Source organism: Siphateles boraxobius, unplaced genomic scaffold (assembly GCF_051911475.1).
Source record: "Siphateles boraxobius isolate OS27281-9 unplaced genomic scaffold, OSU_SipBor_1 35, whole genome shotgun sequence".
Taxonomy (NCBI): domain Eukaryota; kingdom Metazoa; phylum Chordata; class Actinopteri; order Cypriniformes; family Leuciscidae; genus Siphateles; species Siphateles boraxobius.
Window position 1 is genome coordinate 10,899,819 of NW_027508975.1, and position 25,838 is coordinate 10,925,656.

Genomic DNA, 25,838 nt, shown 5'->3' on the forward strand with positions numbered 1-25,838 from the left:
CAGCATGGATTTATGAGGACTGGTCTGTCTCTAAGGGTCTATAGTGAGCAGGCAGGACCAGGGTTTGGTCCAGGGCAAGACTGATTTAGTGAGGGAGAAGGAGATGTTGGCCCCAGGCCTCCTGGTCTCACATGTCCACTGATCCAGGATAACTATGAGGATTTATGTGCACAGCCTCCTGACTAGTGCAACTCAGTGTAATAATGAGATCACCTTCAGGGGCTGCAGCTAGTACTCTTCTCTTTACACGCATCTCCCTTTCTATGCATTTGGCTTGAGTAGTCCTCGAAATAGATGCACTCACAAACTCTTGACAAATTAGCATGTTTATTGCCTAAAGCCAATCCTCTGATATGCACTCACTTCATTCTGTCAGACAATGCCCTCCAAGTTTATGCATTTCAGTGTTTATTTCTCATTTTATCAATAGGAAATGTCATATTGGCTGAGATTCTTACCATTTAATAAGAATGCACAGCTTTGTGGAAATATAAACTGCAATTTAATAAATTGTGATTTATTGAATTTATTTGACGCAGTTTATGGGGACTGCAAACGGTGGCACTTCCTAATCTTTATCAATTTTCATTTGTGTACAATAATTGAGGCACATTGACAGTTAACATAGCTAAGTGTTTTCCAATGTAAACCCTCACTTTGTCTAATCTTGCTGCATGAAGTAGTGAGGTTAGACATTGTAGCCTGAGGAAAAAGTTTTCTTTCCTTGTGCATTTCAATCATGGCAATAAAATCAATTATTTATGTATTATATCATTTTTTTTCACAGCTTTTTACACAGCACTATACACCAACACACTTAAAAATATGCACTATTCTGGACTCTCTGGGAAAAGCCATAAATTATTGTAAAAATGGCACAAAAACACCATATTTGATACATTACTTGATTAAAATGTGTAATTACTATTCAATGCATGACGTGCAAGTTTCAATAGAATCGACATTAAGGTATATTTTAGTTACCTTTTACCATAAATGCTTGTCAGTACATTCAGCAGTAAACTTTGTTTCAAAGACAACATAGTGATTATGAAATTATAGAACTGTACTGTACTGTACTGTAAAGTCCTACTTTAAACTATAATACATTTTAATTAATTGCAACATTCAATTAAGTGTCCAAAAAACATCGCATTCGGTTTGAAACAAAATAACATACAAGTTTACCGAACTTTCATTTTTGGGTGAACTTTAAATCGATGTCATGGAGGTCATCTATTCTAAAACACTGATTATAGTATCAAAGCCTGCCACTCAAAATGACGGCTCAAGTTGCCTGGGTGACTGGTGGTTGTGACACCCATAACCAGCAATATAGTACCATGCTTTTGAGATATCTAGCACAGCTGGACCATCTCTCGCTCTGTCAAATTTCTCAACTATACGCTTACAGTGTGCTATCTCTTGTGCCACCTTGCTGGCTTCACATGAAGGGAGACAGATAAAGAGGAAGGTGGGGAGTGAGGAACGATGTGAATTTAATTTTATGGTTTATTAATAAAGACATATCACTTTCTCTGTGCCCACACACCTCTGTTCAGTAGCTGCACCTCCCTCTTCTGCTATCTGGATCTCTCTTTATTAGGGAGACACAAAGCCCTGCTTGCATGGGAGCCAAAGATAGACGTCTGTGTGACAAGCAGTCAACTCTCATTCTAGAGTACCTTAGAGGCTAGTCATTAGCATATGCTGTTTAATTGAATCAGCAAATTAGAAACCGCATTCACTGACGTTCCTTCCAAAGTGCTTTCGATGGTTATCTTGTTATTTTGCAAATGATACATTGAAGGCTTGATTAGCCAAAATTAACAAGCAAACTGCATGGTATACAAGGTTGCTCTTCATCAGCAAACATGCATATACAATAGAATATGAGAACAGTCGGCATGGTATAATTAAATGAAGTCTAAAGGGAACTTAATCTTTATTTAATCTTAATTATTAGTTGGCTCTATAATCCTCAAAGCCACAGTAGTACTATCAAGTGTAAATACGTGCATACAGCACTGGTTATTGATTAGATGTATGAAAGCACTGACAGGCTTAAAAAAATATGCAGGAGAACAATTCATATTTCTATAAATATTCTTAAAGCCTTACTTTGTCTGCCTTTATGGCTGTGAGAATACACTATTAGGGCAGAAATGCAAATTTGCTCAGAATACAAGATTTAAACTTTCTGGCAAATGCAGGGTCCAAGAAATACAGTACAAGGACTGTGTGGCCATTATTACACTGAAACATATTTTTTATGCCAGATATAGGAATTTCTTTCTACTTGGGGTCACGACTTACCTTTTGAAACCTGGCACTGATAAATGACCCTGTTTTATTTCCCCATTCATTTAAACTGCCTAGCTACACAAAATCAGGTTTGATGGTCCTTAAATTAGGAATTGGTGGAAAACTGTAAACCACTGCAGGACAACTGACATCGGCAGTATACGGTTGCAGATGTGAAGACCTTATACCTTTCATTATTTCAAATCATACATGTAAATGTAAATCCGCAGTGTCTTGGGAACATGATACAAATCTCTTTGCATGGCGAGTCCCCTTTGGGGCCCTCACTGAGTTAATCCAATGTTGCCCCCAAGTGTTCATTGAACGCAATGTCATCAGGGGCCTAACCACAGGAGTTGGAGTATAATTTATCGATACCTGCTCGCAGAGAATTGAGTGCAGGTGCGACACACTCTGTTATTGCGTCACATTCATTTTGTGCCGAGCTGAGAGCATTAATGGACTAACAAGGCCGCAAAGACAATCCACTGTGAGTTCACATTCAAGACAAGATCAATTTATGGGTCTTTGGTCTGGATCAGGTAAGAAAGAAAAAAGGAATAAGAAATAAAGAAAGACTAATATAAATTCTAATATGTAGTCTATATCAAGAAATCCACTAATTTTGTTTGTTTACATTTATTCAAGTTAAATCAAAACATGTGAAATGCTTCAGTATAGTTTTAATATAAATTACCTTTAGATGTATTACAGATTTTGTTTACATAAGTGCAGTTTTGTAGTTGGTTGGAAGTGATATAATTACGTTTCAATGGCCATGATAATTATTTATAGGCCTAATTATTATTAATGGGGAAGTTCCATTTACATAAAATGAGATGATTTTGTTCAAGAAACAGTACTAAAAAAATTGTTGTATAAATATAAAAATGTAAAATAATATTTTTGAATATCATACTGACATGTTATTTTTTATAATGATAGGCTTCCCTATGCACCCGTGTTATGATAACATTTTCTTTAGTAGAACTGAACATATTGTATGTCTTGGCATTGGTTGTGTAAATATGCAAAAAATAATAAAACAATATTTGCTTCACCATAATTTTTGACCGTGTTTGTGTATTGGCAAGCTCAGCCTGAAGCAAACTAATTATTGACTATAGATATTAGTATATTTATCATATATTATATCTTCATAACCTGTACTTGTGTTGTAAATCAATACGAAATAAATTCTATAATATAAAATATGATATATTAGATAAATACAATATTTATTGAATACATATAAGTATATTTTTGACAGACCATTCTCGCATTTTGCTCGGCGTTTCGTAGGACACAAATAAAAAACGCTGTCATTAAGTTTGTCTCCTTCGGCTCTCCGTAGATCACCGACATATTGTTTGTGAGAAGCAAATTCTGGAAGACAAGGAGAGTGTTAAGATTACAGCGTTGATATTACCAATCATCAAGGCGTATATCAGAAAAGAAAGTACGATGGGTAAGTATTCCAACTATACTGTTTTTTTAATGAGTTATTTTTTGTTTGCAGTTTTTAGGGAGCACATTTGTAGCTGAAAATCCGGGAGAAGCTACACCATGTCAGTTCAAGCATGAGTGTAAACGGCCAGTTAGCTTAGCACATTGCTGTACTCGACCTGTAGGTTTATCAGTGAATCTGAAAGCAAATATATGAAGCTTAAAAGCGTTTCAAACTGGCACTTGTGAGATTTATTCAGGGTTGATTGAAGTGGAAGGCAATTTTGAATCTTTGCCGGTGTAAACGCTTGGTCATGTTTAGTCAGATGTTGTGAAATCGTACATGTTTGTCAAATCATCTCCGACATTATACGTTGAAGAAAAACCCAGTGAACTGTCATGGTTCACATAAAAATGATGCCTTTAAATGCTGTCTAGGTAGGTAGACAGCTGACAGGGTTAAACAGACTAAACAACTGATCTACAATGTCAGCGAGTTCACCAGTCAACTGTAACATGTGACCAGCCCTGATAGCTGATAGTTTCTGTTTTAAATCTGTTTATCAGGTGTTTATTCATAGTTTACTTCGCCGAATGGAAGTAAATCGTCTGTTTCTTGTTGTAACCCCCTTGGCTAGGTTGTCAGGACGACAAAACATCACTCATGAATTGCATGTCTGTTAAATATTATTTGGACCCCAGCTTTAAAGAATACCGTTGAATGGGAGGAAGAGGTTGGGACAGGAATGATACAGATAGGATGTCAGAAACTACATGACTGCTGCTGACTTGCTTTTTCGGGTCTTATAGGCTACTATTTCAAAGAATCGTCGGATTGGAAATTAATGTGACATTTGGCAGCTTTTCCATGGCAATTGAGAGGTTTTCGCACACTATGGCATTTCAGTTTGCATTTTGATATGCTGAAACCAGCAGGTCACTTTATGCTGCACTTTTGCACATATTTCTTCAAATTGGGTTTCTCATTGCTTTCCATTGTGCAGATTTGATACTGAAAACATCCTATTAAACTATCTATTAAACTATCTATTAAACTAAAAATGTGGACTAAACCGCTCAATTCATATTGATTCGTTTTACAATCTCTTTATGAACTTTTTGAAGCATCAAAGTTTAATTTGTGTAGCAGCCAATGGAGAGTACAGAAAGCTCTCAGATTTCATCAAAAATATTTTCTTTTGTGTTCAGAAGATGAACGAAAGTCTTACGGGTTTTGAATGATGTGAGGGTGAGTAATTAATGACAGAAATTTTATTTTTGGGTGAACTATCCCTTTAATCTTTGGATAGTCTATGTCCTGAGCCCGTCTGCTGTTTGTCCCTAGTGCTGCTTCTTTAAGCCATAGCAAACACACTCCTTTAAAATAGTTCTACGACAGGGGCCCAGCCCACACTGCTATTTGTGAGGCCCATGTGATGGGCAACTATGTCATGGAGCGCTTGAGTCGGGTTGAGTCACAGCCTGCTTGTCATCCCGTCTAAATTTGTTATGATGTTCCTTTTCTTCTTAAAGGAATAGTTCATCAAAAAAATAACTCCCTACTCATAGTCATGTTGTTCACAGACCCATATGATCTCTTTCCTCCATGGGGCAGACGAATATCCTGGCCACTTTACCCAATATAATAAAAGTGAATGGGGACTGGGGCTGTCAAAAAAATTAAAAGTGGTCCATATGATTCAGACGCTATATTCCAAGTGTTTTGAGGCTGCATGTTAGCCTTTTTTGAGGAACAGACAAACAATGAGTTATTTAAATCTTGACATTTGCCATTGCTCTCCTTATGTTAATGAGAGAATTAGGCTAGTGATTTATTAGTCTGATTTATGAACAAAACATTCTTTTCTTTTCTGTGATCTGTCCTGAATGATTAATTTGCTAATCTCTGACTGATCAGGTTCTTAAGTTTTGCTCATGACTCAATGGTTATGATTTTGTGTTCTCTTGAAAGCTGAAGTACTTTCAGCCCATTTATTTTAGTTAGATGGGGGGGAAAGCAACCAGTTACACTACTGTTCAAAAATGTGGGATTAGTATGATTTTTTTTAATTAAATGAATGAAATTAATACTTTTATTCTTCATGCTCACATTATATTAATTGATCATTGATTGTTCTTTTGAACTTTCTATTCAAATAGTCAAATTTGGGTTTCCACAAAAAAAATATTAAGCAGCACATTTAGCACATCTGTTTTCAACATTGATAATGAGAAGAAACACCAAATCAGCATATTAGAATGATTTGTGAAAGATGCGATGTTGAAGACTGAAATAATATTGCTGAGAATTCAGCATGCCATCACAGAAATATATTTTTAAATACATTAAAAAATATTAAAATATTTATATATATATATATATATATATATATATATATATATTAATAACATTTTTATATTGTATATTATTTCACAATATAATTTTTACTTTTTTTTTATTGAATTCAACCTTGATGCGAATAAGGGACTTCATTTAAAAACTTTTAAAAAATCTTACCAGCCCTAACCTTTTTAACGGTCATGTAGATTATTCAAAAGTTCTTACTCTCATATGGGTTTGGAACAACAGTGAATGATGATGAATTTCATTTTTGGGAATGTCACTATTCTCTTGAAACCATGGCCTATATTGCTCCTGAGTGTTGTGAAGAGGGCCTCACCCATCAGGGAGACTCATTAACAACTGCATCAAGCTGATACTTGTGGTAGTTCTCTGTTCCAGAACTGCAGATTTACTGACTGAAGCTTATGGAGGCCTTCATGTGGTGCCAATGCTGATTTGGGGTTATTTCCCTCCTTTGAGACACTGTACAATAAGATCTTACAGAAAGGATGGGAGCGATCCAAGATCAGCAACTGTACCCTCAGGCACTTTGTTTGTTAGCGCCCTGATGTGCATTCGGTAGCATTAGCCAGTCATCGTTTGTAGCCTCCTCTGCTCTCAGTGGCACACAAATGCTGAGACAGGCTGCTTTAGCTGCTTGGTCATGCAAACAGTGTTTAGACACCCTTGATAAAAGTAGTTTTGCTCACTGACTCCGGGTGGCTCTGTTCAAGTGTGTTGTGCTCAGCACAAACAGACCAAAGTGAGTAATGAAGCTGGAGATAGCTGCTGAGACTGCTGAACAATTTCTCCAGCAGTCATTGTTATATTTTGAAAGGAAGGGTTTAATAAGTTAGGCACTTCCACATCCATTTTAGTCTCATTACTGACGACAGTTGCGCTCTTGCAGATGGCACACTAATTGAAATTGTCATAACTGTTTTGTTTTTCCCGTCAAAATGCCCAAATACATGCATATCATCTTTGTCCACAGCAGACAGTTTGTGCAGGTCTTGCTCTCATACTTTCCTCACTAGCAACTCATTGAGGGATAAGTACTGCAGATTGGGATGAAGAGTTCAAATCAAGCTCTTTAAATTCTCATTTGACTGCTACAATAAGTTTGTTTTATACACGTCATTCAAAAGTTTGAGGTCTGTAGGTTTTTTTTTATCTAAAAGGCTGCAATTATTTGATCGTAAAAACAGTGAAGTATTGTGAAATATTACTACAATTTAAAAGAACTGTTTTCTGTTTTAATATAATTAAAAAAATAATTTATTATAATATGCTGGTTTGGTGCTCAAGAAATATTTATTAATTTTATCAATGTTAATATTTTTGTGAAAAGAACAGCAATTATTTAATTTGGAAATCTTTTGTAACATTAGGCTATACTAAATGTGTTTACTTTTACTTTTGATCAATTCAATTAACTTTTTCTGAATAAAAGTATTAATTTCTTAAAAGAAGAATATTACTGACCCCAATGCAAGGTCATATATATATGCAATAAAAATATACTGCATGGCCAAAATTATGTGGACAACCATTTCTAATTAAAATATAAAAGGTTTGTCAATTTCAGCTTAGTCTCGCGTAGCCTGACCTTCAGACTGATGGCGGAAGGTTTGTACTTTATCGCAGTGTTTCTTGGTCAAGAGGACGTTTGACTGACATGTAACGCAACCAATCACAGTTCGTTTTGTTTCCACGTCATGTTTAGGGGCATGTCAATATAATGTTGATGTCCCTACAATAAAAGACCGGCGTGCATCTAATAAATTATTCATTCAAGAACGTTTTGCAAGTTTACTGCAACAGTGGAGCTGTGAACTTCACATACTTTTGAAAATCAAGCGTTTAGTTGATCCTGGTAAGCGCTCATAGTCACGGTTCTTTCTTCTTCCACGAGGGGTTTTGGCGGCATTTGTTTCCAGGCGGACCGATAAAGAACACGCCACACACATCTCCTAGACATCCTGTAGAATTCAACTAATCAGTTCGCGACTTCAAAACTCCTGAAGTGTTTCCGTAAAAGTGTGCCATATGCAACAGACGTTCAGCCAGAGGTTCGTGGGCATGATGTCTGAGGCTGAGACTTATTTCAGCAACACTCTTACTTCATGTGGTCTTGGGAAGCTCCTAAATCTGAGCTGTGATGTCACATGTTCAAGTCAGAAACTAAATCCGGAAGAAGCCAAAAACAAATAAACCAATATTCTGTTTGCTGCTAATCTTGTATATTACTGGATGGATAGTTTCAAAATCCCTTTCAAGTAAAGTCTTTTCACTCGGCGGTCATGTTAGCAACGCCTCCGGGCAGCTATTTCATGCATCCAAGACCACTGTCAATTTAAATAGGGGAATCCTAAAATCTCAAAAACTGCTTGCCATACATTTAAATAACACATTTCAAATCAGCTAAAAAATCTGATGCCACTGTCCCATAAATGTTGTTTCTTATACACAATAGCATTAAAAAAGCTTATGTTTCAGACTGGACCAGTCAATGCACATGTACAGTCCTAAGCCTGCATATCAGTCAGGACACTGACTGTCTGTTTCTATGGCAAGTTGGCAACCGGAGCTTCTAAAGGCAGCTGCAGTGACACAATGACTTTACCAATTAGCTATTGGCTCTTTTATTTAGAAGGCCGGACTAATTCCATCATATTATGTGTTGCACTTTCTCCCATTCATAATAATATAAGTACATTGTCTCGTTAAATCTAATGTCTTGATAGTATGAAGTGAAAGGGAGGTTGGTTATAATGGTCTATCTTTGATCCAATACTGTTGGCTGCTTCATCTTTCAACAAAAGTTTCTTTGTCAACTCTCCATTACACTGTGTCCCGTTTACAAAACAATGTGCAGTCAAATTCTCTGAACAACATGTAACCCTCTGATGTGATCCAGGATGCCATTAAAAATAAACAATCCAATTTTTCCTGCCGCTAGTATCCTGAAGTCTGTACAGAGACTCAAATGAGCTGTTTTAAAACAGGACACGTCAAAGCCTTTTTTCGGCACATGTAAAGTGAGTGGGCATCTGTATACTCTATCTAGTGTAGACCGCCTCAGTGAGTATAATGGATTCTATTTGATTTTGGTGCAACACTCACATCCAGTGTAGGCAATTGTCAGTCGTTAAGCAAATGAATGCCAGTGGACATGGTGCGATGATGTATAAATACAACTATTTGTCAATGTCTTGCTCTGGGGGCAGGCATATGCAAATGCATTTGCTTTGTTTTACGTCAAAGATCCCACAATATCCAAACGAGCAGTTTTTGGAGCTTGCATGATGTTTTAATGGTGCGAAGACCTCTTGTATGTCAAAAGATCAAGGAAAATTAGATTTTCTCATGTCATGTAATTGTCTGTTGTATCTTTGGAGTTGTCTGTAACCTCGTCTTGCCCAGCAGAGCCTTCAGGAAGTCCTGCGAAGGATAACTTCAGGATGAACCGCTATAAAAACAAAGCACTCAACCTGGATGAGATGCGTCGAAGAAGAGAGGAGGAAGGCATTCAGCTGAGGAAACAGAAACGAGAGCAACAGGTGACCTTTCTTTCTTATTTTCATTATCGATTATTATCGATTTTTCCGATCAATTGTTGCAGCCCTAGTCCCATCCTACCATGTTTTTTTCCCTCATTAACTATCCTGTTGCTTCCTGAAATGCATCACGTTACAGAATTTAAATGGGTTATGAATGCTGTCTCACATTAACTTTAACTGTCTGTCACATCAATTGATGCAATTTGCACCATTGATTATCTCTATTTCTCTTGACAGCTGTTTAAGAGGAGAAATGTGGAGCTGCTTGGTGAAGAAGGGGGAATGTTTGACAGTCCACTCATGGATTCATACGTCTCCTCCACCACAGCCCCAGTGAGTTCAAACCCAAATGTACAGTTTGCTTTCTCCCATTACATAACTTAAAGGGTGAGGTAACTCTGGGATTGTTGTTAGTAATGCATTATGACCCTTAATTCAATAAGCACTATTGATTTGGACTTCTCAGAGGTGCAAAGCTGGACTGAAAACAAATTGCGGTCATTGATCTAGACTGAGTTTGTCCTATGTGTTTTTTAGGATGGAGTAATTACAAGAGACATGGTTGAAATGCTCTTCTCAGAAGATCCTGAACTACAGCTGGTCACAACACAGAGGTTCAGAAAACTACTTTCCAAAGGTAACTTACACAATCACATGACTGGAGTTGCTTAAAAACGTGTTGGAGTTTTAATAAATCCATCTTTGTGTTTTTCAGAACCAAACCCACCTATCGATGAGGTGATAAGCACACAGGGAGTTGTGAATAGATTTGTTGAGTTCCTTCAGAAAAGTACAAATTGCACATTACAGGTGAGATTGAATGAAATATAATTTTTTTTGTTTGTTGTTGTTTTAAATTCGAAAGTCAGCTCCTTGAATATGTGTGTGTGTATGTTTTTTCCCTCTCAGTTTGAGGCTGCTTGGGCACTGACCAACATCGCATCTGGAACATCTCAGCAAACAAAGTTTGTGATAGAGGCCGGTGCCGTACCTGTCTTTATCGAGCTTCTCAACTCAGAGTTTGAAGACGTACAGGAGCAGGTACGAGTTATAAAGTTGCAATGGATAAGTCACCTTGTTTTGTTTGTGCTAAATGAGTATGAATCCCATGTGGGCAAATTGATGAATCTTTGTGTTACAGGCTGTTTGGGCTTTGGGGAACATTGCGGGAGACAGCGCTGTGTGCAGAGATTATGTGCTAAACTGTAATATCCTTCCACCTCTACTAATGTGAGTGCTACCTTGAGACCACAATACTAGTGTTTATCTGACAAAACAGTGAATTTAATTAACATCCTCCGCAGAAGAAACAAACATTTTTGTGCTGAATATGAGGATTGATTGTTTTCTTGATGATACTTATTTTCCCCAGGCTGCTGACCAAATCAACTCGTCTCACAATGACCAGGAATGCTGTGTGGGCCTTGTCCAACCTCTGCAGAGGCAAAAGTCCACCCCCAGACTTTGAGAAGGTCTGTACTGCTTCTCTGACCCTTGACAGCACTCTTATTTTCCTTATGTTTAAGAAGATACTGGACACTTTACAGGCTGATAGAGGTGTCAGAAATACCAGCAAATGAGTACCAAGGCGATACTAACAGAAAATTGCAATTGTTTCTATTGTTTCTTTAATATAGTGGTTCTCAAACTTTTTCGGTTATTCCCCACTTTGGACAAGGGGAATTTTCAAGCCCCACCTGCCCCCATCGCCCCAACACAATGCTAATGCGCATTTTAAAATGTTCCAATTTTTTGAAGTAACAAGTAGTATCAGTATAGTATCAGTATAGTAACAAGTTGTATCTAAATACAAACTAACTATCTACATCAAATAACAGCAAGTTCAAAAATAAAGAAAATAAAAGTGCAGCTGTGTCATAACTTGCATGAAATTCAAAAATAGAAAAAATAAAAGTGCCAATCGTCATAGCATCAGCACCCCCTGGTTGGGGGCTGTGGACTAACATAATATTGTACTTAAAAACGTGAAATAAAAAAAAAATATATATACAGTATATTAGCCCTACACATATTAAAATAGACATAACTGTGTTTGATATGGGATTAAATAGGCTATACAGGATAATGAGCAAAGATGAAGTTGACGATGCAGAATCGCCATCAATGAATAAAGATAAAGGTATAAAAAGGAACATTTCCTCCCATTTGGCGCACCCCACCTGTCACGTCTCTATTCCCCACCAGTGGGGCGCGCCCCACACTTTGAGAACCGCTGCTTTAATATGTCCTAGAGCCAGGAAGTAACCCAGAACAGTGTCCTGGCAACTACCCAAAACTCCTTACTAAACTGACTCGAATGCAACATGGCATTTTGATTTAATTTTTACATTTATTAGATATTTGTTTATACACTACGGTTCAAATGTTTGGGGGTGAATTTTTTTTTTTTTTTTTGTAAACTAACTTATTGAGTGAGGATTGATCAAAAGTGACCGTAAAGTAACCGTAAAAGTGACCGTAAAGGTTTTCAAATAAATGCTGTTCTTATGAACTTTCTATTCATCATAGAAACCTGAAAAAAGATTAGTTTCCACAAAAATATTTTTTCAACATTGATAATAATCAGAAATATTTCTTGAGCATCATATCATTGTATTAGAATGATTTCTGAAGGATCATCTGACACTAAAGACTGGAGTAATGATGCTGAAAAGTCAGCGTTGCCACCACAGGAGTAAATTAAAATGCAAAACAGTAAAAAAGTATTTGTGAGATTACAGTAAAAGAACTTTTTTTTTTAAATCAAATTAATGCGGCCGTGGTGAGCATAAGAAACTTCTTTAAAAAAACATTTTAAAAAATTACCGACCCCAAACTTTTGATTGGTAGTGTACATGAAGTAATATCTCAAATATTATATATTAAATGAAAGGAGTGCTTTCTCTCTTTCTCACTCTCTCAATCACTCACTCACACACATCTTTTCATCATTTCCAAGGCTAAGTGGCACGTTTTCCCTTAATCTGTGGATTTCATATTGAAAGCTCTCTTTTGCTCTTGTAGGTGTCTCCATGCCTGCCTGTGCTGTCCCGCCTTTTGTTCAGCAGTGATTCAGACTTGCTGGCTGATGCCTGTTGGGCCCTCTCTTATCTCTCTGATGGGCCCAATGAGAAGATCCAGGCAGTTATTGATTCAGGGGTCTGCAGGAGGCTGGTGGAGCTGCTCATGTGAGTCAGCTGTTATGACTACATTGTCATTTCTAGGTCATATTTAAAGTCAACATGAAACTACTACACTTGTAAGTTTTATAAGGACATATTTCATAGTGAAACTGGATATTCAGCAGGATGTTGAGTGTGGACTTGAATAAATCCACTTTATTTGATTGTATAATAAAAAACCAGGATAGTATAACAATACATCATCTAGAAAAAAGTAGAAATTGTTTATGCTAATATTTTTCCATACAACAATAGCATTTTCACAACCAGTAGCAGTCAAGCTTGAGGGTGAAATAAACGAGAGAAAAAAACATCATACATGCTTTATTGCAAGTCCAAAAGATTACTAAAACAAACTAAGTAGAATCTGTTTTGATTTAACTTTATTTAAAGCTCAGTATTACAATTGTAGAATGTTTATTGGCAGATTTTATTTTTATTTATTTGTGCTTTGCATAAACCAGTGGAAACTGTAAAGGAGACGCAGGATAAAAAGTAGTTAAAGCTGCAGTCCGTAGTTTTTTCCTCTTTGTCGCCATCTCTGTTCGAAATCTGCAATTGCAGTTATTTGTGGAATTATCAACTTTACGTGTGTTCTGTCTCGGCACGGCACAACGCTGATGAATCCAATGTTTTGAGGAGAATGTGCGGCTGTCAGTCACATTCTACTTTTTGGAAGTATGACCATCTTAAAAAAATTTCACTGGAAAATCTCATCTGAACAAGTAACATCCACTTTTGTTCTGACCAACTATTAAATCTAGCGATCGCTTATCATATCACATTATACTTTGTTCTGAAATTGTTAATGTTTACAACATCAGCATTGCATGACTACAGTTAATGCCCTTCCGATATTTATCCTTGTTTTCGCATGGGCCTGGTTGCAGTCTCTTTTTTTCTTTAGCCACTCTAAGTCCGAAGTCTTTTGCATTTTACATCGGGTGAATCTCCAGTTGTCACTGGTGATTGTCGTTTGAACCTTTCTGGATCCACCATCAAATTGATAAGTTTAATTATATAAAGTGCTGTGAGAAAAGGCTATAAATCTCCACCTCCAACATCCTCATACTCAATATAGCCTACTAGCCGAGACACCTCCTTTATGCGTACAGATGTGACATAATGACGCAAAGACATGCTTGAATTTCCCGTGGAAATCCACCAGTACCACTGGAATTAAAATAATTACAAGCTTACCGTTTTGAATCGAGCAAGGCAAGCAGATAGATTTGAACACTGGCTGGTTATATACTTGCTCAAATTTATTATTAATGATTAAATATCAAATTTAAATTTATTGTTCTAAAGTTTGAATTAAAAAAAAAACAAAGAAACTGCTAAAATCATAAATGTGGTTAATTCATTTATCAATACTTTTGTTAAAACAAAAAAAGTTTGAAAACCTCAAATACTGAAAATATCTTGTATAAATCAGGGGGCCTTTGAATATGTTGTAGGGCAACATGTAGCCTACGAGTCAAGAAAGTTGAGAATCACTGGTTTAAGCTGTTTGCTAAATGACTCATTTCCTCTTTTCTTGCAGGCACACCGATTACAAGGTGGCCTCACCTTCTCTGAGGGCTGTTGGAAACATTGTTACAGGAGATGACATTCAGACGCAGGTGTGTTTGCATGTAAACAGATGTTTATTCATCATGTATGATTATCTCTAGTTTCAGGCTGGAGATGGACGGTCTCCTCATCCTCTCTTTTTCTCTGCCCAAGGTGGTGTTGAATTGCTCCGCTCTCCCCTGCCTCCTGCACCTGCTCAGTAGCGCCAAGGAATCCATCAGGAAGGAGGCGTGCTGGACCATCTCCAACATCACAGCGGGAAACAGAGCACAGATTCAGGTACATCCTGACCCACACTCCACATCTGCTACCCAGAGGGCTCAGCTTGTTTATCATGTGCGACAGGGTTACGGCTGCACCCTCAAACCTTCAATGGAATAATTTTATTTGATGTGTCAACTTGGGATTTATTTTTGGATTTAAGAATGACTTTAATCATCTGTTTATTTATCACCGCCATCTTCGTCTACAGGCTGTAATAGATGCAAACATCTTCCCGGTCTTGATAGAAATTCTTCAGAAAGCAGAATTCCGCACCAGGAAGGAGGCGGCGTGGGCGATCACTAATGCCACGTCAGGTGGCACACCCGAGCAGATCAGGTGAGCTCTGAGTGTCTGCTTTCAAATGGCACATCTTAAGCATTTAGGCATCTGACAAACTTGTCGCCAAGACGGCCATTCCATTTGCCATCTCGGTCGCCAAAACCTAACACCGTGATGTTTTGTAGTCAATAAGTCTCTTTAAAATTAGATAATTTGACCTTTTTATGACAATGTAGAGTTAGTTTAGGTTGTAAAATGTCATGTGGTGCAACTTCCCCAAAAATACGTTTTGCCATGGAAATGTTTTTTTTGATAGATGTGTACACTCGCATATATTCACCAAGTAAATGTTAACTTTTTTTTTTCTTGATAGTTACACCACATGACATTTTAGAGTCATTTAGTTTAAATATCTTACAATCTTTAAATATGTTACAATCTTTGAAGAAAATGTTCTATTTAGAAGCTTAAAGGGTTATGTCAGCCACTTAGAACCCTTTTAAGGGTTATTGAGTTTGAATTAATTTATTTTTTATTGAGGGAAAATTTTGTAAATGGCTCATAAACGTACTTTATCACTAGAATATTTGAAATAACCTGTTAAACATGAAAGTAATTTGCAGTCATTTAAGACATGGCATAAAGGATTCTTGAGACCTGAGTCTTGAGCCCTAGGGTTCTATATTAAAGGGTAACTTAACACTAAAACAACTTTTTTTAGTTAATGATCTGTAAGAATGGAGCTTCATAAATGCTGTTCATTGATTCCAGTAAATTTTTTAACATTTGGGTTTAAAGTGTTTTAATTCTACAATATATGGTTTAAAAACGTCTGAGTGCTGCCCTCTTCAGGTTGAACGGTGGCTACTGCAGTTGAATTTGCAGTTGAACCGACGTAGCGGTTGCAGATGACGTAGGCAGGTTCCATACAAAGAGATGCATCTCGGGTGCACGCCCCCCTCCGCTGGGCTCTGCCCACTTTTCCAGCATTTTTCAAATATTGCCAGTGGGTGGAGTCAGGCTCTGACCAGTGAACCTTTTTTCTATGATTGTATAAATGTTTTTCAAAACTGTATGAAACCAACACGAACACAGTACACAAAACGTGACGTGTTTTATAGTATTTTTTTTAAAGTACTTTTTTTTTATTGTTGTCTCTCTTATTTGTCATTGACCCAATTGCCCGCCTATAATTGGTGACTTTTATATCATATTATAAGTTCTCTTTACTTGTCTGTCAGATATTCTCTTTTTGTGTAAGGGGGCAATTCTTGATCAAAATAAGCCACACCGTGCACATTTATTGATTGCCAGTATGTCTTGCTTTTCGAGACAGTCAAGTTACATGACAGGTTGACGAGGATCATACTCCACGCTCATAAAGATATAATGGAGTTAGAGCTGACCTCAGAAATAAATTCTCAGGATTCCTTAAGTTTAGAATGGGAGCCCATTTAAAGTGCTCCCACAATCTTCATCTGGCCAATTTGGGCCTTCTTAGATGGCCATTAACATGGCATAGCGTAAGCGCTAATCTTAGAGAATCACTAGGGAGTATTTGTGATGTGTTTATCCAGATTGAATTGCAGTGTGGTTTTCATGATGTCTGGTGAGATCACATAGTCTGGAAGTAGTCATGTGCTTAAAGTGTGTGTATTACTATGCACACTTAAAACAAATGGTTTCAGTTTTTATCAGACATTTACAGCATTTTTTTCCGCAGCCAGTACAGTGCTTCATTGAGTAAATCATGTGTTAATTTTCCGTTTTGGGTGAACTATCCAGGGCTCCAGACTGCGACCAAATGGTTGCATTTTGCCAGCATTTTTCCTGTCGGTGCAACCAATTTGTTTTGCTTTTCCCAATATCAACAAACGAAATTAAAGCGTAACGATGCGCTACTCATTTGTGCTTCACAGACCAATTATCAATTCAGACCAACAATAGACAGCGCAGCGCCGCAAGCTACTCGTGTCGCGAGCCGGTTTCAATCACGCGACACAGTTACAACACAGTGCTGTAAGATCCAGTGAAGAAATGCATTCAATTCGCCACAGAATTAATAACATCGCTGCAAGATCTAGTGAGAAGCTTTCAGATTCGGCGGCGAGTTCTGTTATAAACAATATCAGATCAAACAGTGCTGACGTGCAAACCAGGAGAAACATTTAAGTCCACAAATGAACAACATTCACCATGGATTTACTGTAGTAACACTAACTTTAACCATGTTATTATTGCAGAAATAGTCAAACGCTTAAAAGTTCTACACATATTTTCCAGCACTTCAAAACTCTAATATTAAAATGTTATCTTTAATGTGGTGACCAAAACATTATTTGTTCATCCTTCAAAGGTAGTCCCCATTTATAAAACTAAAAGTTTCAAGATGTAGGAAAACTCACACTTATCTAAAAAAAAAAAAATAAACACATTAAATTAATATTGTAATAGTGGCTTCAGAGGAGTGCTTATTAGCTATTTCCACTCCCTAATTTACATTTTCACTCGTTTTGATTTTAATTAATATCAATACATTATGAATGATAATAAGTGAAGTTAATTTTATCTACACCTCAACTCAAGCTCAGAGCTTTATCGTCAGCCCCCACTGCTATCAAATACTTTCAGAACTGAGTGGCTCTGGTGCTGCTGCCCTCAAATGTTAGTCTGGAGCCCTGTGAACTTAAAATAAAACTGCACATTGCAATGTCTCTTATGTTAAGTCTATTTATTTCATATCTAAATATGAAAACTGTGTTGCAGGTTGATTTAAGGTGTGCCCCTAAATTTTCTGCTTGTGCTCCTAAACATTTTCAGTAAGGGGCTACAGTACTCCTAGTAAAAAAAAAAAAGTTAGTCTGGAGCCCTGCTATCCCTTTAAAAACATGACTTACAGAGTGCTTCCTCTAGTATAAGTGTAGCACAAACAACTTACCCCATCCAATATATAATTTAATTATATTTATAATATGTGAGTCTTGTTTTAAACTTCAGTGTTAAATAAGTGTGGTGTTATAACTTATGACTTGCGTCTCCTAAGGTGAGCGTGAGAGTTTCAGATGATTCCTTCTCAGATTACAGGGCACCAGACTCAGAACCTATTGATCTGTTTCCGTCTCACATGCTGGAGACTCAGAACTTGTATCTGTTCTGTTGCTGCAGCTGCATTCCCTGTAATGGTCTGGAGGATCAGAATTTGTTGATCTGTTTGTCATATCTTTGCAGACTGGAATCTGTATATGTTAATTTCTCTGCTTTAGGAGTTTCTGTTGAAAGGGTACATTTATCTTTTTACGATGAGTAGATTGCAATTTGCCGCTTCTCCATTCTAGTGCTGTGATTGACTGCTGGCATCAGAGGGGCACACACAGTGTGGCCCATCCTCATTTCCCCTGTGGAACTCATTTGCATAAAACACAGTTAGAAGTATACAGATACAGAAGCCCAAACAAGATTGGGAAAAGATTGAACTGTCATGCATGCAATAATTTGAACATTAACGGCTTAATTTGTTTTAAGGTTTCCAAACATGGTAATGAATGGATTCTTTGTTTTAGCCACTGCTGTGGCATCCAAATGGTCCTTTAGGAATATTTATGGCTTAAACGTATTAGTTGATTAGTCTCAAGATGGGTGCAGGGCAGAAACTGCCTGTGGACCAATGAGAAGTCCTGTCCTTTCTGTACTTGAGGTCCTTGTCAAACACACAAACACAGGTGCTGGTCATATAATTAGAATATCATCATCAAGTTAATTTATTTCAGTAATTCCATTCAAAAAGTGAAATTTGGATATTATATTCATTCATTACACACAGACTGATATATTTCAAGTGTTCATTCCTTTTAATTTTCATTATTATAACTGACAACTAATGAAAACCCCCAAATCAGTATCTCAGAAATATTGTAAAAAGGTTCAATATTGAAGACACCTGGTGCCACACTCTAAGCAGCTAATTAACTCAAAACACCTGCAAAGGCCTTTAAATGGTCTCTCAGTCTAGTTCTGTAGGCTACACAATCATGGAGAAGACTGCTGACTTGACAGCTGTCCAAAAGACGACGATAGACATCTTGCACAAGGAGGACAGCTGTCCAAAAGACGACGATAGACATCTTGCACAAGGAGGACAGCTGTCCAAAAGACGACGATAGACATCTTGCACAAGGAGGGCAAGACACAAAAGGTCATTGCTAAAGAGGCTGGCTGTTCACAGAGCTCTGTGTCCAAGCACATAGAGAGGCAAAGGGAAGAAAAAGATGTGGTAGAAAAAAAGTGTACAAGCAATAGGGATGACCGCACCCTGGAGAGGATTGTGAAACAAAACCCATTCAAAAATGTGGGGGAGATTCACAAAGAGTGGACTGCAGCTGGACTCAGTGCTACAAGAACCACAACGCACAGACGTATGCAAGACATGGGTTTCAGCTGTCGCATTCCTTGTCAAGCCACTCTTGAACAAGACAGCGTCAAAGCGTCTCGCCTGGGCTAAAGACACAAATGACTGGACTGCTGCTGAGTGGTCCAAAGTTATGTTCTCTGATGAAAGTAAATTTTGCATTTCCTTTGGAAATCAAGGTCCCTGAGTCTGGAGGAAGAGAAGAGAGGCACAGAATCCACGTTGCTTGAAGTCCAGTGTAAAGTTTCCACAGTCACTGATGGTTTGGGGTGCCATGTCATCTGCTGGTGTTGGTCCACTGTGTTTTCTGAGGTCCAAGGTCATCGCAGCCGTATACCAGGGAGTTTTAGAGCACTTCATGGTTCCTGCTGCTGACCAACTTTATGGAGATGCAGATTACATTTTCCAACAGGACTTGGCACCTGCACACAGTGCCAAAGCTACCAGTACCTGGTTTAGGGACCATGGTATCCCTGTTCTTAATTGGCCAGCAAACTCGCCTGACCTTAACCCTATAGAACATCTATGGGGTATTGTGAGGAGGAAGATGCGATACGCCAGACCCAACAAGGCAGAAGAGCTGAAGGCCACTACCAGAGCAAACTGTGCTCTCATAACACCTGAGCAGTGCCACAAACTGATCGACTCCATGCCACACCGCATTGCTTCAGTAATTCAGGCAAAAGGAGCCCCAACTAAGTATTGAGTGCTGTACATGCTCATAGTTTTCATGTTCATACTTTTCAGTTGGCCAACATTTCTAAAAATCCTTTTTTTGTAATGGTCTTAAGTAATATTCAAATTTTCGGAGATACTGAATTTGGGATTTTCATTAGTTGTCAGTTTTAATCATCACAATTAAATTAAATAAACATTTGAAATATGTCAGTCTGTGTGTAATGAATGAACATAATATCCAAATTTCACTTTTTGAATGGAATTACTGAAATAAATCAACTTTTTGATGATATTCTAATCTAATTATATGACCAGCACCTGCATTCTGACCCTCAACCCTCATTCTGACCCTCTATCTGAAATAATCAGTTTTTAAGGGCGGCTTCTTTAAGGCTTGTCCGTAAAGAGCCACTGTTATGATTGGCTAATGTCATTGCATAGGAAAACAGAATATGTATAAATGCCCTCTCACTATAGTGTTTTAAAAACATTTATCCTTATAAAACCAGTTACAGACAAAGCATTATGAAGTCATTTACTTACTGTTTGTGGTGCTGCTGCTGTCATATCTATTTATTTTTGTTGCTTGGTTTATAATGAGGACTTTTTAAGCTATGAACCTTGCAGGACGTTTTAATGGTACAAAGACCTTTTATATGACAAAAGATCAAGGCAAATTTGATTTCCCTTCATGAACCCTTTAATTCACTACAGCCAGTTGAGGTCCTAATGTTGTTGTTCACTTGCTGACCTTGGGATGTTTGACTGTTTGAAGCATTTCCATCTCAGCTGCCGTGCTTGATGGGAACTGCTTGCCAAACATAAATTCCCTTTTTGTAATGTCCTCCTCTTCAGTTATTTGTACTAAGGGAAATTAAATTATGATATTTATTTTTTATGAGAAAATAAGTTCTTAAGAACAAATGTTGTCCCAGTCGGATCAATCAATTGATCAAAAATCAATTGGATTTTTTTTTTTAGGACTGTTCCAAGTAGGAACTTAAGATGTTACTGTTATTTCCTATTGATTAGAAAATAAACCTATGGTGACACACGTTCATTAATTCTCTTATCTTTTCATCATCTTCTTTTCTATAGGTATCTGGTGAATTTGGGCTGCATTAAACCTCTCTGTGATCTGTTGACTGTGATGGACTCCAAGATAGTGCTGGTGGCTCTGAATGGTCTGGAGAACATTCTCAGACTGGGCGAGCAGGAGGCCAAACAGAATGGCAGCGGCATCAACCCTTACGGCAGTCTCATAGAGGAAGCCTACGGTAACATTACTTCACCAAACCGCCATTTACATCAACATTATTGCATATTTGCATGTATTTTCTGAGAAATATAGGAAATTTGTTGAAAAATAGCAAAGCAGAGTTTGTATAGACAGATTGATGGATATAGACGTATAGGGCCTGTTTACACCTGGTCACTTAATGTGTTTTTTCTGATCAGATAGCTATTCGAGACCAGGTGTATAAATGCCCTCTGAAACAAATTTAGGAGATGGTTTGAAATGCTGTCCAAACGAAACTGGAACGGTTTGAATGCAACTGGTTGTTTAAGCCATACACGTAAATTTTACTCCTCCCAAAATGGTAAAAACAAATAAACGTGTGAGAATGTCTTATTGGCTATATGACATCTCATAGCCAGAAATGACACTACTACTGCAACACGCATCACAGATGAGTAGCTTAGTATCTCTTCAGCAACTCAACAAATGAAACCGCAAAGGAAACTGACATTTCGCTATCACAGGCACTCGACACACAATCTTCATTAAAAGTAGTGAGACTAAATTATCTCACCAGTGCTTATGTGGTTCTTACTCCTATTGCAGTCTTTGATTATAAATAAATAAATAAAGTGCAGCTCATATCTGTTGCTTTTATTGATGTGAACTTGTTAAATTTGCATATACTGTTGCTTGGGAATTGAAGATCAGATTTATATTTGTTTTGCGGAGACACATTTATGTGGCCAAGTGTGAATTGAACTCTTAGCTATCCGATTTGTAAAGATGCATGAAGTGACCAGATGTAGACAGACAGACATTTTGAAAGAAATCTCTTATGCTTACCAAGGCTGCATGTATTTTATAAATAATACAGTAATATTGTGAAATATAAACTGTATATCTCTCTACCAGGGTTGGACAAAATCGAGTTCCTACAGAGTCATGAAAATCAGGAGATCTACCAGAAAGCCTTTGACCTCATCGAGCACTACTTTGGAGTAGAAGAAGAGGATGCCAGTCTGGCACCACAGGTGGATGAGAACCAGCAGCAGTTCCTTTTCCCTCAGCAGGAGGCTCCCATGGAGGGCTTCCAGCTATAACCAGCCTCCAGACCCTTCCCGGCTGCCCCCTGACCTTTACACCCCTCCCCGCACCCAATACCCTTACCGAAACATACGTCGGAAACACTCAGAGCGCAACGATTGACATCTGAGTGAACCAAATTTCGACCTGCGACACATGACCCAGACTGATTTATTTAGACACTGAGGTGTTTTAAGCAGGGGAACCAATCCACTGCCCTGCCACACCCAAGAGAGAGCTGGATTTTAGTTTATTTCATTTTTGTCCCCCTCAATGATGCAGCTAAATAATCATCCCCCTCAGGTAGAAATCGTGGTGCTGTGTCCTTTTTTTCTTTTAAGGCAAGGTATGCTTCAGGTGTCCCCTTTCACTGAAAGATGAGAGAATCGTTTACTCGTCTAATGAAAATCCTGATCTTCATCCTTATCTTTTTGATCCTGGTTTTGATTATCAAGTGTTGCATTGTAGAATTTCTTTCTTTTGTTCATTACTCATATTTTGGTAATTAAAAAAAGCCTGGTTATATTTGATATGACCATGCTTTAGACAAAACGCCATAATATCTGCAGATGCGTTTCATGACAATTTAAGCACTCTTCAAAGGCTTTCCGGAGCCGTTTCAATTTTCTTAGTATTGTTATTCATTGACTTTATCATTTCAGACCATGCTGGGTGTGGAAACGACAGGAGTTTATGTAGAGTCTGTTTGACGTGTTGGTGGGTGGTGTTAAAGTAATCCAGGCATTTTAGTAAAGGAGTATCCTAATATAAGAAGTCATTACTGTTAAAAAAAACAAAAACAATGACTGGTGGAGTGTGGCCGAGCCCATTTAGTAAAGATAATGCCCTTTTTTTTTTTATCAGTCAGAGATGAAATATCTAGTTGTAGGGTATTTGTGGTGTGCAGTGTTATGAATAACTCTTCTTTTGATCAAAAGGCTTTAACTATGAAATGTGATCTGGGGTAAATCAGCACACATCTGAGGGCCGGGGTAATGCACATGATGGAGTCTTAATTCTGCTCTTTTCTCGTTATTAATTGGAGCATAGTAATACTGGGTGGTTCTGATAACTTCAAGCTGTTTGTTTCGTGCAGCCCCCGGTATGTGCATGTTGGGGTTTTGCATGGTGTTCTGTTGGTACCAACAACCATTTTGTATCCCTTGCCAGATCTTCATTCAACAATATGCTCACACATTAGCTGGAGTTGTTCTGTGTTCTGTTTCTATTTTTGCAGGTGATGTAGATATGGCAAGGAATACTTATTTATATAATGAATAATAATGAATTATATGGGCAAAAGTATAAATATAGATATTGTTCTATTTGCACACACTTTGCACACATGCATACAGGACCAGCATACACTTCTTAAACATGTACACGTACAGATTAGTATAAAACCGAGGGGATAATGACTTCCGTAATCTCCGAACATCTTTTCTTATAACCATTTGTCCCTTTTTAAGTTGATGCACTAAAACACCAGAGTTTGATGTTAGACTGCTGTGGATTTCAGATAGAAGACTTTAAAACTTTTACTTTTAAACTGTGAGTAAACATTCATGTCATTTATGGAAGCATTTTCCTCTACATCCATAATACACTGACAGAAGGGCGCTTCTCTGAGTGAAGGCTAGGGGTCATTTGATTTAGTACGGGCCTGTATCTATGAAAACATAGACGTTGACTGACGGATGATGTAGGGAGGTAAGGGAAGTGATGCGCAGTTCATATCAGCATCCTATGTTTGGTACGGATATGTTTTGGTTGACTAATATCTAGAAGTTATTTACTTCTGTATATGTCAATGTCAGATGCGATTCCTGATCAGAACTGATAACCGAAAGAAGGTTTCCATACTAATTCTGGTTCAAGAACCTTTTTGAATTTGAGACACTTGAATTTACCTATTTGAAAATACCTCTTCACAATCTGATGTACTTTAACAGCAGTATCAAGGTGAATATCAAACAGGGGTTTTCTTTATATTGGTTCCAATCTTAGTTCTGTGTGACTTTTGCTGCATTTACAGGTCCATCTCCGAGCGAAGATACTGCAGCCCAGATTTTTTTTACACAAAATAAGACTGAGGGGGGAGGGGGGACCTGTGCTTATAAAATATGTCTAATGGTCTACAAGACCACTGGGTGGATTCATACATTGATCACATAAAAAAAGCAAAGAAATTATCTCTCAATGGAAATGCACTCCTATTCACAAAAGTGCCAATCAGACCAACAAAGACAAGTAGCTGAATGCTCATCAATCTGTCTTTGATTTTTTCTTTCTTTTTTTATTTACTTGAATGTGCACATATTTTGTGCAAATATTGCTGCTCTATTTTCTTATCTTACAAATTAGAGGTTACATTGTCTGCCACAGTTTCATTAGAGATGTGATGGTCTGCTACTTGTACACCAAATTGGTAAACTCAAAGGTATAAAGAGAAAAATACATAATTTATTGTGCTCAATAACTAGTACTTTTAACCAAGGCCAATGCAATGTTCCCAGTGTGTACTGTTTGCTTAGCTTTGTGTTCATTTTGGGTGTAGTTCTATTGGCATAAAGGAAGTGAAGATACTAATTATCAAAGAAGAAACTGTAATATCTGTATTTGTTTTTTGCCCTCATCGAGTATTTTTGTGTGTATATGTGTAGCTCTTTTCTTGGTTATAAGCGCACTAGCTGACCATGTAGACCCAACTATGTTGTTCTGAGTCTGACTTCCCTCTGTAACTTACTGTAGCACAATTACAGCAAATCCAAATCAGTCAGGTCTCTTTTGCAGACATTCTGTTCTCATTTATGGACATTGCTTTCAGAAGCCAAAAGATTTAAAAAACAAATCTGGGTGTCTCATGATCTGTCACTCTGTGAATTACACTTAAACCAGAGCTTTAACAATTATATTGTTATATTGGCACAATTTAAAGTTGAGCGCTGCTCTTTACTCCTTAAATTAACTTCTGAGAAGTGCAGAAAAAAATAAAATATTTACAAAAGGCCACAAATAAGTGAAATTGGGTCTTTATGGTCTTCCGTCCTAGATCTTGTAGATGTTGACATTTTGAGACTTTTTGTCTCTTCCAAACCTGGAGCTGATGCATATGGTTGTGTAGTAATGCGGACTCACCTGTGTTTACAATGCTACATGTTTAAGTACTTTTCATACACGATACTAAGACTCACCCAGGTGGAGATTGTATCCTGTTTGGTTATTTCTTTCCTTTTAAATGTATTTATATTTAAATCTTTTTTTTCTTCCTCCTCTGCCTACAATTGCCCGTACTGTGACTGACTTTACCGACGATATGAATGAGTGACGGATACACAAACTGAACATGTCACACGAACATATACATGAACAATTCTGAACAAATGTTTGAGTTTTTTTCTTTTTGTTCATATACAAATAAAACGATAAAACATCTGGTTTGTAAACTTGCTTCCGTAACATCAGTAAAGGA

General features: G+C 37.5%; 1 protein-coding gene across 4 annotated transcripts; it reads left to right on the forward strand.

Moving 5' to 3' along the window:
- Positions 1-3,583: 3,583 nt before the first annotated feature.
- Positions 3,584-25,801, forward strand: kpna6 (karyopherin alpha 6 (importin alpha 7)). Of its 4 annotated transcripts, none has more exons than XM_077196374.1 (14): positions 3,584-3,772; positions 9,521-9,657; positions 9,895-9,990; positions 10,195-10,294; positions 10,373-10,467; positions 10,567-10,698; positions 10,799-10,887; positions 11,030-11,129; positions 12,682-12,845; positions 14,386-14,464; positions 14,568-14,693; positions 14,887-15,014; positions 21,139-21,317; positions 22,196-25,801. In XM_077196374.1, the coding sequence occupies exons 1-14, from the start codon at positions 3,769-3,771 to the stop codon at positions 22,381-22,383; spliced, it is 1,617 nt and encodes a 538-aa protein (XP_077052489.1). In that variant the 5' UTR covers positions 3,584-3,768; the 3' UTR covers positions 22,384-25,801. The 4 variants fall into 4 exon arrangements, with proteins under 4 accessions (XP_077052489.1, XP_077052490.1, XP_077052488.1 ...); XM_077196375.1 differs by having other exon boundaries at positions 3,653-3,772; positions 9,524-9,657; XM_077196373.1 differs by having other exon boundaries at positions 3,658-3,772; positions 9,524-9,657; positions 9,895-10,008.
- The last annotated feature ends 37 nt before the right edge of the window (positions 25,802-25,838 follow it).